Below are 15,603 nucleotides of genomic sequence, written 5' to 3' on the forward strand. Positions count from 1 at the left end.
TTTCAAAACGGGGAATCGCGTCTGTGGCACGTTGCCAAGCACGTACAGTGGCGTGTACTGTAGGTTGCGCTGCTAAGATATGCGCCCGAATTATCACATTACTCAGAGGGCAGAATATTTTCAGAACAATGAAACGCTTTATCTGCTCACTTAACGCATGTTTACCACGTCTAGCGCGGACTGGTACGAAGCAAGCACCGAAATATCTGTTTGTCACCCATTGTAACCCCATAACAAACACGGCGCAAAAAACAGCTGACATCTGTGATTGTGTTTATCTTCCAACAAGCACGGGTTTCGCATGAGACGCTACCAAACGCCATGTATATAAGATACCCAAGCTCCCGCACATTCAAATAGGCTTGACGCCTACACGAGAGTGGAGCATTGAAGTGGCAAGTGAACATGAAAACTTCCATCGCGGTGCTTCTGTTCTTGGGCCTGGCCCTAGCCCTAATAGACGACGCATCAGGTCAGTCAATGGAATGATCCACACCTCATTAACTGCTGCGCGAGTAGGCACTTCACCCTGTGATAACGAATTTTCTTGCGCCAGGCCCTTTAAACACCTTAGATATGAGGTCAACTCTATGTCTTCTGACCCTTCGTGCTAAATATCAGAGTGGTCCTCATGGTTTCCTGTCTCGCTTGCCTACGGGAATCTGCACGTTACGTTAGTTTGTCGTGCGTTAGAAATATTATCTTTTTCGTTGATAAGGAAGTGGGCCGCTTCGGTAGCGGTAAAGAAAACCAGATCATCATTATTAGCATATGTACATGTACGTATGTGTGCACTTTTTACAGCTCGACGCAGGTGGTGGCATAGACACCGACATGACGATTCGAGGGACGAAGACTGTGAGAGAAGGCGCCCTCCCTTGGTAAGTACTCTATTTGAGACCACTCAGATCCAACCGCGGTAGCACCATTGTGCTGCGCGATCCCTCACTAATTATACCTCACCCGCACTGCATGGGTGCACATCTTTATATGTTTGAAGTGCCATGTTGATCTTTAGACCGAACTACGACTGTACCACCGCGCCACCTATCCGTGTCACCTTCGGTCCCATTTACAAAGGCGGTACGACACAGCCGCTAAACTAAAGGCCAAAATGCAAGCATTCGTCGTATCGAGTGGTTTCCCACGCGATTTTTCGCACCTTTTCTCTACACATGGCCCGGCCGTTGCACACTGCAATACGAAATGGTTTATCTTTCAACGTTAGCATCTCCTTGAGTCTGAGGAGCAATGTGGGGACGAAAGCGGGATGAGCACAGGACGTGACGAGAACCGACGACTGAACAGGAACAACAACACAGGACTGTGGATTTCATAATAACGGGCTGCTATCTCGCATTTCCCAGAAAACATCTAATTAATAAGTTAATTAGTGAATTTTAGCTAATTAGCCGTCCAGTAGTTTTATACGCTGTCCTACTGGGTGTTCGACTGGCCGTACAACCACTTGCTAAAACGGCATCTATTTTGCTACGCTACATTTTTTGTAAAAATTGTGTAACGAATAAAAAAGAGACACCCTGTACACGGTCAGTAGTTATGAAATGGACCTCCGGGCGACGTACGCTTTAATTCTCGCTGCTCCCGTGTTGCTTAGAATTTCATGCCCGTTTTATTATTTGTTTTGTTGCGATGTTTTGCGCTTCGATTTACATTCGCGAAGACTTTGCGGTCAAGCTCTGCTTTTAGAGTGTGGGGTATATCAGTCTCCACAGCATTGCTCACCCACTACGAGTATATTGGCATAGTTCGTTAGTTAGACTCGCATGGCTCTGCAGAAAGGCGACATGGTGGAAGCGATACAAAAGGGAAGCACAATACACGTTTATCGCGATAAGGAATGATATTGCTGGCTGACTGTTAAATGATACAACCATTTCTGTAAGCACGAAGCTCGGTTATAGGCTTCTGCCCACGCTGCGTTACCGGCCCTACATGTACAGGAAGCCCGGTCTATTTTTATTAATCATAAACTTCCTGATGGCAGCAAGAAGATGGACGCAACTTTCTGTGCCGATACCGCTGCGCGGGAGGTTACTTCCGCTACGGGAGAGAAGAGGATGGCACGCCCTGCGTGGTGAGAACGCTTTCTTATTAGTTGGTTCTCGTGTTAGACTCCATTATGAACCTTATCCCCTGTTGTCTCCCGCTACGATAACCTTCCACAATAACAGAGTGTTTTAGTGTATCGTACGCTATCGCCTTTGCGTACGTAGGGGATAGCGTAGTGGTTCTGCGCAGTGCGCGAAGCTCTCTTTATGTTTTGCGCGTGCTCATAACCACCAACGCTATTCCTTACGTCGCAAAGGCGATAGCGTACGATCCACTAAAACTCACTAACGTTGCAACAATCAGAACGAATGCGATAACGTGCGCCTCTATAATTTTTTACACACGCCTCCTATGACTTTTGCGATAACGTCCACAATACTCAAGCTGATGTACGCAGCCTTGGCAGTTCCAGTGCAAATCTGATCTCAATCATTACGCAGACGAGGAACAGGGAAATACTTTTATCCTATAATGGATAAGGATAAGCTGCACGCTGGACTACACGCAGAAGTATGCATCGCGTGACACCGTGGCATACCCAAGCCCGACATAAATTAATAATCAATACGAACAGGGTGTCAGGAATAAGCAAGCAGCGCACCTGGCACCGCGTGCTCGATACACGTGTTCTTGGCTATAGGTAGTTCGTGGGAGAATCCATTTCTCAAACCGTTTGCTGAATACTTTTCCTGTGCGCGTTCCTTGAACTGTAATTTCGACGCTATACCACCTATTAGTCAGGGCTTTCATTTTCATTTCTCCACGTAAAACTCAATTCATCTTGATGAAAACGGGGTCATGTCCAATAGTCGAATAGTATTCGAGACCTTACGTTTATGATTGTTATAACCCGCACCATGCTAAACGGAAAAACGTTTCTCAGCATTTCACCCTTGTAAGATGTATAACATGCGCTCGTCTTGTATTAAAAAGAAGAAGAAACTGAAAGAAAGACATTTTGCATTTGAAGCAAAAATTTAGGAATTGGATATGAAATATGGCCGTGCAAAACATCTCATTGTCATTTGCGGCCACTTGTTCGTAATTCAATTGCATAACGAAAAGCTTTGCTGCCGTTTCGTCACGTTCAAAATATGTCATTCTTAGCTATACACTCAGATGGTGTACGTGAAGGAGGCAGACCGGCTTGCTCTGTTGGAACCATCATTCTGAACCTTAGCGCATTATGTGGTGACGTTAAGCTTTGAGATCGTAGAGGCTTTGCGTTTGTAGGAAAGAGAGCTTCCCCGGTAAACGACTGAGCTAAACTAGCCAATAATGCTAACGTGAGGGGGGAGGGGTGAATCTGCCAGCCCGAAAACCAGAGCTTTCCTTCCGAGAACCAGAGCAGTGTATGCATTATTTTGTGTCATGTGTTCCACGTAAAGATATTGGCTCAATAACTAACAACTTTCACGGGGATTGAAGACGTATTTTGGTTTGCACCTTATACAGTCGAGGCTGAGACGACCAGGGCTGTGCTACGGGGGAAGGTGCGTCTCCGAAAGAAGGTACGAGAGACTTGTTGGTGAAACAGGAAAGGACGACGTAACGGACAGACCCGAACGGGACGAGGATGTAACAGACAGAACCGGACCGGGCTACGACGTCACTGATCGTCCCGAACAACCCAAGCCAACCCAGGATCCTGATTACGACTACAGGGATGACGAGGAAGTCACTTTTGGACCACCCAAGCCAACACCTAAAGCCGTGACAACGTCTTTCGAGTGACATGAAAGACTGCATGCCGCGTATATAGTGATGACCACGAACGCAGGCCCACGTGAAAGTTTCATGGCGGTCGGTGCAGGGGTCCTCTTTCTGTATGGTTTGGATTGATGCAGCAGTAAATAAGAGATGTGTATGACGAAGAAAAACACCGGTGCATGAGAAGCCCACGGAAATCAAAAGCAACAGCAGAAGGCAGCAATTAATGTAACATAATTAGATTTACAACCTCTTCACAATTATACAACCACGCCCACAATTTACGTCTTCACAACGAACCTTACAACAATTTTTCTTCACACCTAGTTTACTCGGTTCTCAAAGTCGAGATTTTCCCACTTCGAATGCGCAATAAAATCTGTAAAATAAAAAGATAACAATAATAAAATAAAGTAATGGAACAGTTCAAATTTTTAGTAAGCGTCACATTCTTTTTTTTTTTTTTCCTAAGCTTTATTCAAAGTAGCAAAAGAGCAACGCTGTCAATGGCTATCTGGCTTGAACAAACGCGAGAAAACGTTGACGGCAAATTTTTGCAATGGATCCTCATTGTTGTGCATGGTGATTAGGGGCGATAAGAAAACCAGGGATGTGCGCAGGGTTATTGTCATCTCAGGGGGCTATCGGAATTCCGTAGCGGGGATGTGACATTAGTATCTGCTAGCCTTTCGGGCTTTTCTGGGTTTTTTCTTTTTCACAGGTGTGTTGGGGGAAAGGGCAGGTGTTGTAAAGCCTTTGCACTCTCCCTGGGGTAGTGGGCCTCACTAGAGTCTCTAAATAAACTTTGCTTCGGAGTATCGACACTGAGGTCCAAGGGAGAGCTGGAGCGCCATCTTGTTTCCGCACTACACCGGTACCAACCCCAGTTGAGGATCAAAGACGGCTAACATAATGCTCGCTGTGGGATAGAGAAGCGTGTATGACTGGGGTACGATAATGTCCACGAGAGCGTCCCGAGGATGTCAGGGTGAGCTCAAGGCCGTGAACCTTGATGAGCTGCTTGCTAGAGGAAGAAACATTTCACACGCGCACGATAGATAGCATCGTGCGCTAAAGTGCGCGTGCGCGTGGCTACCGTGGCGCGGAAACAAGATGGCGCATGCTCACTCTTGGAACTCAGTGTCGATACTCTGAAGCGGAGCTTATTTAGTGATTCTAGGCCGCACCTCAGGTCGCTAATTTCCCCGTACATCATCATTTATCTGTTGTTGTTGTTGTTACACTCTCAAAACAGATCTCCACCGCACAACGCGCTCATAGCCAATCACCATCCCGAATGACGTCGTTTTCTCCCTGATTTGTTGAAAACGGTACGAGTAGCACTCAGAACTTTGAAATTCGCTCAGAGCATGCTATGCGGTGAAGTTATATTTTTAGGGTGTGTTTAGAGTGCTATTAGCATGTTATGTGGTGAAGTGGGTAGGTGGGGTTTTAGAGACTGGGTGGAGTGCTGGGAAAATTCCGTTATACAATAATAGTTCCGTACATGCCACACCAGAAAGAAGACCGTTGAGAGCATCTAAATGCACACTTCGTGCACACTCTAAAAACAGATGGTGGTGGTGGATGGTGAGAGGGCTCGCCGTTGTCGGCCTCACAGAGGTGGGCAACGTCACGACTGACGCCCTGGGGGAATGTGAGTCCTGGGCCGACTTCTAAGGAAACTGTGCCGACATATGTCTGAAAACGTCTGAGGAAAACCCAGGAAAAACCCCAGACAGCACAGCCGGCACCGGGATTCCAACCCGGGTACCTCCCAGTCTCGACGTGACATGACAGAACTTCGCCGCATAGCACGCTGCGCGCCAACCATTTGCCACGAATGATAGGGTTATCGCTTCTGATTAGAAGAGAGAAGGGGACGTGCGCCTTTTTTTGTGGCAATTTGAATATATGATAATTGCCAGAAGATAAGGCGTACGTCCACCACTGTCTTCGAATCAGAAGCGATAACCCTATCATTCGTGGCAATGATTGGCACAGAGTGTACTTTGCGTTGATGTTCTGCTTTTAGAGTGCAGACGGATGCACTTCTCCTGCAGAAGAAGTGCTGCCTTCTGCACGAAAGTCTCGTCTCATTAAAATTTAAGGTGCGCTCAACCGTCTTCTTCCTCATGTGAATTTCTGTTGCCGGAGACTTGCACATTGCTCCTCTACGAACTACGAACACACTGTTAAAACAGATGGTGGTGGTGGTGGTGACGAAAACCGGCTTGCCGTTGTTGGCCTCACTTATGTGGGCTGCGTGAACAGAATCTCACCACATAGCACACTCCTAGCCAACTGTGTCCTGATTTGTTCAAAACGAGGAACCGCCTATCTATGACATGCTGTGTCCCAAATAGGCGCCTCGTCCCATCATTCGGAATGGTGGTGGGCTAGCAGCCAACTATCCATGTGTTCTGTTTTAACAGTGCAGTTTGCCGTTGTGTTACCGCTTTGATGCAGTTGCATGCATTACCAATGCACCCAAGGACGTTGTCGAAGTCGAGAAAACGGCGAACATCACCACCGCGTATAGTCTGAAATGATGTCACGTCCTACTCGATGATCACCTCCGTCTTCCTCACTTTGCGTCGAAGGTGACATATCAGGTGGTGGTGGTGGTGGAGGGATGACTGTCTTGCCATTGTTGTCCTCACTCGTGTGGCACGAAGATCGAGGGAGGTGGAGGACAGTATCCACTTGCATAGCGCGTTTGGTCCTGTTTCGCCTACGGGCAGGCTTCTACGCATGCGCTGCGTAGTAGCAACCCTGGCAGCACACTAACCTGGTCCATTATTGTCGGGACACTGAAACTACCTGTCCTATGCAGGGTGGTCCACCAACCATGATAGAAATTCATAGTAAAAAAACGTAGGCCCCGGAGAGACACCCTATTGAAAAATCCCGTATGAGACTCATATGGTTCCTATATCAGTTTGTATGGTTCCCGTACAGATTCGTATGGGTCCTATATTAATACATATGGACCGCGTATGAAGTCATATGTAGGCAATATGGCATTCTTATGGGTACCGTACGGAGTCATATGGAGTCAATATGATACTTATGTGGGCCTCGTATGAAGTGATATGGGACCGTATATCACATATCTTGCACCCATATGAAGTGATGTGGCAGCAATATGGGTTCCATACGACTTCGTATGTGACAGCAATAGTACACATATGGGGCCGTATGATGCACATTAGGATAGTATGGGGGACACGAATCACACATGACACATAATTCGAAACGTTGATTCTGCCACATAGTTATGGGCAGTGATGGCCAGTAGTTAACTACATGTAGTTAAACTACTAGTTAAACTACCTGATTGTAGTTAAAAAGTAGTTATCAACTACTTGCAGAAATGTAGTGGCAACTACTAGTTAAACTACTATTTTAAGTAGTTAACTACAGTAGTTAGGTTACTGAAGGTGCCAACTACTTCCGATTGTGCCGCAAGCTTTACGGCACGATTGTGCTTCCGACTTTTACCTTGAGCTACTTGTTTCATGAGAACGGAGGTGCAGAGCAATTGTGTTGTGCATGTGTACTAAATCTTCACTTTTAATGCTTGTCTAGTGAAGCCTCATTTGCTGTGAAATAATTCTGCAACTTAGTTTATCGCATAGGCACAGAAAGAATCTCGCCGCAAGCTTTGTATTTGACGATCGTAGCAATGGCTTGAGCCAAAGTTTATTATTGCTTGTGATTCATATTTAGGTGTCCAAGAACACTACGAGGGATTGGTGTTGGTGGACAACGTTAAGTAGTTATAGATGTAGTTAAACTACATTGCAGTAGTTAAAAAAGTAGTTTTAACTACTCCCCTGAAAAGTAGTTGAACTACTAGTTAAACTACTCAGTCACAAAGTAGTTTGTAGTTATAGTTAAACTACTGTAGAAGTAGTTAGTGGCCATCACTGGTTATGGGTACAATTATGCCAAACTAGTTTTTGAAATGGGCCACTTGATTGCGTCACGCACATACCTTATAAAAATGGATTGTGCGGACCAAATGTGTGTCACTGCCGTGGAGGAACGTGCAGATAAATAAACTCATTGCTACGTTCCTGTGTTAGGAACTGAATAGTAACGGACGGACGGAAACGATGCAGAAATAGGATACACGCTCCGAACGACACGTGAGTTGACACACATGATTGGTTAGGTCAGGTTGGATGATGTCGCTTTTTGCTGAGAATACAATTAGTTATACCCTAACATGGATTTGTCCTGCTTTCTAACCTGTTCCCGTACTCAAAGTATCGATTCTTCAGGTATTTAACTGGAATACACGGATAGCCTGCTCATCATCCATCAGCACATATACGACAAATTCGGAGCGCCGTCACTCCCGCGGCGTTTGTCGGATTCACGCCAAAATTTGCGTCCAAATCGGTCTCGAATAGTTCTATGATCGGCCAAATCACACCGCGGTCCGGTCTTTAGCGGTTCGGAAATTGTGGGTGAAGACGCGTTCGCGACGCTCTTTTTGCAAACTTTGGGGTCCTTTTTAGGAAGGAGGCTCGTGTCCGACGATGTTCATTTTTTTGTAACATGCTCTACATGACGTACCAAACGTGACAAAATTGAGCGCTCTGTAACTTTAGTGGTTCTCCAGTTCGCGGTTTCCGTGTTTGCATTCCTCGCGATACATGTGACGGGCGGCCGCATTTTCCTAAAACCGCCCCAGTTACAGCTACATAGTCGTGTTTAACGTAGTTTTGAAGGTCTCGACGTGCTCTTTTCAATCGAGTTTGTCCTATAGGCCCGAAAAGTTTCGTTCACCAAGATAAGATATTGGCTTTGTAGTTTTTCGACGCCGGCGTGCTGGGTGACGACGCCCCGAAACGCTTCCCGCTGTTCAGTGCTGTAACTTGCTTACCTAACGCCCGATTTACCCAAAATTTTGTGTGTGCATGCTCCGTACCCTGCACTACAAGTTTCCGATTCGAACCACCCATCAATTTCCAGCTGTTAGGGCGTCATTCCGAAAATTCCTGACGCCGACCCCCGTTCTGCGACATTTGCCTAAGTGTTTGGGTTCGAACCCCACGGCAGATCCGAACCTCCCTCTGACGGGCACACGTGCTCAAAGCGGGCAAGGTGTAGGAACTTGCGACACCTTTTTATCTCTCTCCGTTCTCTAGTTTGGATCCCGTGGCAACGGCGGTTTCCTTATACATGGGGCGCGGGGCATTTTTTTCGATATTGGGTGTTTCTTGGCGTAGGAAGGTGAATGAGGTCTCGTTTTGACGGGGAAAACGTCCTCTTTCCGATAGCATTGTTGTCGTGCTCGCGCCGATTTCAGTTCTCTTGATATAGCACGAAGAGCGCCGCGACAGTGGCGCCCCCGATGCCACACTTTGCATCCGCCACTGCTCTCAGTCGACGTTGAGCACCGGAGGTGAGCGGTCGCGTGTTGTCGTCGTTCCTGTTCTGGGTGTTTCGGCGTGGCGTTGGTGGCTCGGACTGTTCTGACTGTGTGTTTGTGCCTTGCTAGTGATGTCTGGACATGTTTCTCTGTTTGTACGCCTTGGAAGATACGACCAGAAGCCGTTGGATTTCGTGAATGGAAGGTTAGTGTTGAGGCTGCTGTGCCATGATTCATCACGGTTTGCTTGGTAACATTCCTAGCGTGTGGGTTTTTATTACTTTGTGCACTCAGTGTGATTGCTACCCTCTTGAGTCTGTTACCTTATGCTGAACTCATTGTGGTCGTTGCCGTAGTCGTTAACCGATATCGTCACTTAACATCGGGTGAAGATGTCACATGTGATGCTTCATTGGCCTGTTACAAATGTGGAATCTTTGAATTTCAGACGCTTTTGACAGATTTGTTTCTGTGCACAAGACAAATGGGCTGTCGCACTCCCGACGTAGGAAATTAACACACACGTCGCTGAGATCTTAAAAGACAAAGTAAGTTAAGCTACAGGTCGTTGCAAAGATTTTTACTGAGTTGTGTTTCCTGCGAAACAGGTAGGGTGTGCACTTCACCCATACAACTCCAATGTCTGCTTCATGGCAGTGCAAACTTTTACAACCGTGCCCTTGAATGTAACAAGCCAAATAAACTGGATAACAGAGAAAAGTTTCCTGGTTCTTCCGCCACTATGTTCGCGTAAAGATACCCGGCTTATCATACCTACATTTTTCTAAGATCTGTACTGCTTTCACAATGTATCCTCCCCTTTGGTGCTTTGTGTGTAGGTGGATTTTGGTTCCCCACTATGTGTCAACCCTGTATAACCTTCACTCCGTATCGTCATACGACCGTTACCCGACCAGCGGCTTCTTCAACGTGGTACATAACCTTATGCTCTCTGCGCCCCGTATAAGCGGTCTCATAATTCCGTTGTGGCTCACACAATCACGTGGGTCTATGGGTCACATGATAATTGTATGGGACACATTTATACGGGATTGTTGGATATGGAGGTTCTCGTACGGCTCATACGGGCCATATGAGGACCCCGTATGGTCTGTATAACTCATATGTCCATATGACACATAACCCCATGTTCAATAATGCCATATATATGGGACCCGTATTTATTCGATATGGGTTTTTTCAATAGGGCGGTCAAGGGATTTTTTCTGCCAATAACTTTTGCCACATATTGGTAACATTTTTATTTGATTTCAATTGACGGAAAGTAAATTCTTGAATTGAACTCCGAAATTTCCCAAGGTAACCTAACGTTCTCTTTGCGGAAATGGGTTCCCCGTGGTCATTTTACTCAGCATAGCACATAATCCCACTCGTAATGCAATGGCAATTGCCGAAATAAATTGTTAATTAATTGTTAATTATTAATTGTTAATTAATAAATTGTTGGGTTGGTGGACCACCCTGTATATAGGACCACGTTTACCATTATTCTTCCAATAATAGTTGCTGCATGAGAATGTTGGTCCAAGGTTGCCATCAATATTCGCTGGTCACTGGAAATATGGTCGCCATAGCCATGAAACAGGCGATATTGGCTGAATATGGGCAATGTTGTCCACATATAGCCGAGGAGCAAACCACATCAGATGGAAGCGGGCAATGTGGTTCGAATATAGCCAATGACCAAAGAACATTGGCTCAAAGTGGGCAATGTGGTCTACATATAGGCACCAACCAACAAATATCGGATGAAAACAGGTAATATGGTCTACATATTGCCGTCGACCAAATAATATTAGATGCAACTCTGCAATATGGTCTACATTTTGCCGTAGAACAAATAATATTGGATGAAACTGGGCAATATGGTCAACATATAGCCGTAGAACAAATAATATTGAATGAAAGAGGGCAACATGGTCAACATATAGCCGTCGACCAAATAATATTGGATACAACTGGGCAACATTGTGTACATATAGCCGTCGGCCAAATAACGCTGGATGAGAGTTGGATATATGATCTAGATATTGCCGTCGACCAAATAATATTTGGTGCAACTGGGAAATATGGTCTACATATGACCGTAGAAGAAATAATATTGAATGAAAGTGGGCAACATGCGTCTACATAGAGCCGCCGACCAAATAATATTGGATGCTACTGGGCAATATGGTGTACATATAGCCGTCGACCAAATAACATTGGATGAAACTTGGACATATGATCTACATATTGCCGTCGACCAAATTTTGGCCCATATTGGCTGAGCATTGACGATACGGGTCCAATATGGCACCCGTCTTGCCATGACTTCCCCATATTGGCTCAAACTTGGCAATATGGGTCCATATGGCCAAGTTAGGGCCAATATGGGGAAAGCGTCGGCAATATGGGTCCCATATTGCTCATGTGCACCCCATATCGGCTGAAAACCATGGGACGAACCCGTGTTGGGTACTTGTACCAAATGCCAAGCAGCACTGGTGAAATGCCTTACTCAACACGTCGTTGCATCCAACAACTTCAGCAGACGATACATGTACATTGTTCGAAACAGTCAGCGTATGGAAATCCCACTGTACAACAACAACAACTTTATTTTGGCTTTGGAGAGTGGGGAGGTTCATCACCACAGGCGATACTCTACCCCATTGCTGGTGGGAATGTGGGGAATAAAATAAAGAGCCCCTTCACAATAACGATCGAAGTCCGATGGTGTCCAGAAATGTCAGAAGAGCTTTGAGCACAGAGCGTTGCTGGGCTGGATTGGGCGAGGGACCAAGCAATTTCGATAGGGAGAAGGGGCGAGAGTCCAGCTGACGAAGAGACCCGGAGAGTGTGGTTCGGGAAGGTTGGTAGTGGGAGCAATGAAGAAGAATATGCTCCAGATCCTCAAAAACACCACAGTGGCAGCAGGTGGGAGAGTCAACTTGTCTCAAGCGGTAACTCCACTGAGCTGTAAAGGCCACATCGAGGCGCATTCGGTGGATTAATGCAGCATCTTGACGAGAGGTGTTTCGTGGCATGCGGAAAGCGAGCGTTGGATCAACTCTGCTCAACATAGAGGGGGGAAGAATGTCGGTTGTCCATTGGCGGGAAGCCAGGGGTGTCACTAGGCGTCGGAGAATTGAACGGCGGTCTCCTCTCAGCAGAACAATACTAGTCCGTTTCCGATACGGGAGTGCTGCTTCTGCGGCGCTGTCGGCCTGCTCGTTCCCCACGACACCACAATGGGCTGGAACCCACTGGAGAACTAGCCTGTGGCCTGCTGCGTAGATAGTGTGGTAAGCCATTAACACATCTGTGACTAGGGGTGCGGACTGTAACAATCCCACTGTAACATGCACTGTATCTCAGCTGTTACAGCTGGTATAGCTGATGCAAACAGCCGTCATCTTGCTTCGCGATGCCAATAGGTCGTAGCTGCGGAATGAAACGGAACGACTCAGAGCGTGTAGTCGTTTCCGCGAAATCGCGCGTCCTATCTCGTAATGCGCATGCGCGACACTCGGATCGGTCGTTTCATTCGAGCGAATGTCGTTGGTTGTAGTCTCTAATGACAATGGAAGCTGCAGGTCAAGTTAAAAAAGGCAATGTCTGATAGATATCCGTCCTGCAATGCCAGGTGCCTCAAGTTATATTGCAGATGCAGTCCGAGAAGCTGAGGCGTATGTCCGTCGCCGTCACGAAATTGTTTCGCTCCCTTGTACTCTGGGAGCGGGTTGTAAGTTTTTGGGTCATACTCATATAGTACGCAGATCGTAATGATGGCTTCTGAGGGACGGGCATTGCACCTGTCTTTCGGGCGATTCAGGGTGATGTTGTGTGTTCGTGACGTAACGTGGATCAGTTATATCTCAACGAAAAAAGAAAAGCGAATGAAGTAATATTACTTTTAGTGCTGGATAGTATACCGGATAATGCATTATTATTACACTGATTCATTATCGGCATTATGACGGAAGGATTAGCACAATTCGGGCAAAATGGGCTTGCCAATATAGGCAGCCCATACCTATTGGTCCGATGGGGAACCTGGTTGCACTTTTCATGTGGGACCAATATTGGCAGCCCATTAAGAGCTGATAATGGCGAACCAGGCAGCACACATTGGGCCAATATTGGTGTGCTGCCTGGGATATGGTTCACTTTCAAATACAATATTGGACACGCGCGCCACGAAAGTAATATGGGCTGCGGAACTGCTGACACGCGATTCCAGAAAACCGTGTCGCCAGCAGTGCCTTGATTGGGCCATTACTGACATCCCAGTTACCTAATAATACCAATGTGAGGCCAATAGTGAGCTGCTGTCCGGGCAACATGGGGTGTACATTGGCCATGCTGGAGCTGAATATCGGCTGCCAATAGTACAGGCCTTGCTTGGGCAAGGTTGCAATTGTAAAATTTAGCCAACGTTGGGAATCCGAGATAGCCTGTATTTGTACAGCCCGGGACACACATTGCGGTGCTGCCTGAGAACCACTGTCGAAGCCGTCCAAAATATCGAGCTCTGAAATAGCTGTCTGCCGCGCGGCGCGCGCTCCGAAACGTCATGCAAGCTCCAGCCAAAATGGATACGAAAAAATGGGGCCATTTCTCGAAAGTGCCACTGCGGACTAAATCTCGTATCTCTAGAATATTATTGATGCCATTGTAATCCACGTTGTTCACACTGTATTCTTCAAAAGTGAAACTGAAATATCGTAAAATTAATGTAGTTTTGAGAAGTATATGACGCCATGCACTCTAAAAACAGAACTTCACCACATAGCACGCTCTTATAGCCAATCACCATCACGGATGACATCGTTCTGCCTCCTGATTGATTAAAAACGGGAGGCGTATGCCTTTTTGGAACACTTCTGCAGTCCCAAAAAAAGGCGTACGCCCAGCGCTTTCCACAAATAGGGAGTGACAAAGCTATCATTCTATACAATGGTTCGCCGTCAAAGTGATATATGTGGTGAAGTTCTGTTTGATCTCCGTCACTCCAGCTCGGGCACGCTAGCGGACATCCTCTACCCCGGTGGTTCTTCTACCGAATGTTCCGCTAAAGCAAGAAACCTTATTCTCTTTCTGCAGAAGGTGGGTCTTGCTCAACGACCCCCCTAACACTTTGCTCTCCCTGACGAACTCATGCACCCTCTATGCCATCTCCACCCTTCATCATCCTTTTTTTTTTTTTTTTTGCTATAGTCGTGACGGCGCCCACTTCTATGTGGCCAACAACGACGAGCCGATCCTGCCATTACCCCCCCCCCCCCTCTGTTTTTAAAGTGCGGAGGGGGGTTCGATTTCCGTGTCATCGAGTGCCGCCTCATGAGTCGAAGATGAGCTTTAACTTGCGGAAACAAAACGAAAACAAATGTATCGGGTGACACTATCGTAACTGCCCTTATATCTTGGGTTGCATTTTCTGTTTTCTTTTAATCTTTTTCCAGGACGCAAGAGGCGATAGTGTGCTCTTTCACCCTCTCACATTGGGGGTGAAGGAAATACCCGTCTCCGAAGATGCGCAATGAACAAAATAAAGAAGAAAATGGTGTTCCTTCACGAATTTTTTGCGGACGATCTATCGAACGGATTGTTGTTCTGAAAACGGCTCCGGTATCAGGTGGCCAAAGGGATCAGATGTTCTCATTGGGACAACTTCGTAGCTTTTTAATTAAAAAGTTAACTATTGAAAGTTAATTAAAGGAGCACTAAAATGCAAAAACAAGTTCACTTCAAATTACGTTACACGCTATGTTAATTTCATACTCGTTCTCATCATTCAAAACTTTGATTCCGTTTCGGAGCTAAAATAAGAATTATATCGGATTCTGTCTTGCTTCGGTGCTAAGCAGTGAACGACGCTTCAGCTCGTGCATCGGTGTTTTTAGTCGAACATGCGCGTGCACGCGCGTGCCACGGCATGGAGCAGTCCCGGTTAAAAACATAGTGCGCGTTGGGAAGCGGACTGGCGTCGCTGTCCGAAGGACGTGAAGATAAATGTTATCAGTGGAACATTTGCGAGAACTTTTCTTGGCAACAATTCAGTGAATCGGTATTGAAAAATGCAGCAGTGTGCATCATGCCGCGCATATACGAAACACTACGATGGGACCCGTTCCAAACCCACACACGCACGATAGGTATGCGCGCGCTTCTCCTGCTGTCTCATTGGATGGCGCCAATCTTCGACTCCTGGGCATCCCATTCGTTGCCGCCAAAGACGGCTATGCTTTCATTGCGTTTTTCTTCGAAACGGTATAGCGTTGTGTGAACTAATTTTGTTTGAATTGTACTGCTTGAAACACGGACTTTCATTTGAGAGCAAGTTGTTTTTGCATTTTAGTGCCCCTTTAAGACAGTGCCTTAGGACTTCACTAATGCCCTCCCAAGGAGTGCCCTTCAGCATATGCTAT

The 15,603-nt window shown here is 46.4% G+C and overlaps 1 protein-coding gene and 1 long non-coding RNA gene across 2 annotated transcripts; both read left to right on the plus strand.

Moving 5' to 3' along the window:
* Positions 1 to 339: 339 nt before the first annotated feature.
* Positions 340 to 3,943, plus strand: LOC135385868 (uncharacterized). The gene is made up of 4 exons (XM_064615441.1): positions 340 to 472; positions 805 to 881; positions 2,009 to 2,098; positions 3,529 to 3,943. Exons 1-4 carry the CDS (start codon positions 406 to 408, stop codon positions 3,805 to 3,807), a joined length of 513 nt encoding a protein of 170 aa, XP_064471511.1. The 5' UTR covers positions 340 to 405; the 3' UTR covers positions 3,808 to 3,943.
* Positions 3,944 to 9,159: 5,216 nt separating this feature from the next.
* LOC135383911 (uncharacterized) lies at positions 9,160 to 9,872 on the plus strand. The gene is made up of 3 exons (XR_010420145.1): positions 9,160 to 9,374; positions 9,618 to 9,717; positions 9,778 to 9,872. It is a non-coding gene; the product is annotated as an uncharacterized LOC135383911 (long non-coding RNA).
* The last annotated feature ends 5,731 nt before the right edge of the window (positions 9,873 to 15,603 follow it).

Source organism: Ornithodoros turicata, chromosome 2 (genome assembly GCF_037126465.1).
Source record: "Ornithodoros turicata isolate Travis chromosome 2, ASM3712646v1, whole genome shotgun sequence".
Lineage (NCBI taxonomy): Eukaryota > Metazoa > Arthropoda > Arachnida > Ixodida > Argasidae > Ornithodoros > Ornithodoros turicata.

Bases quoted from the DNA above. Each gene is read 5' to 3' on its own strand.
- LOC135385868 (XM_064615441.1), top strand. From the start codon at position 406: ATGAAAACTTCCATCGCGGTGCTTCTGTTCTTGGGCCTGGCCCTAGCC. The intron at 473-804 runs GTCAGTCAATGG...CACTTTTTACAG, and splicing joins CCTAATAGACGACGCATCAG to CTCGACGCAGGTGGTGGCAT. The intron at 2,099-3,528 runs GTGAGAACGCTT...CACCTTATACAG, and splicing joins AGGATGGCACGCCCTGCGTG to TCGAGGCTGAGACGACCAGG.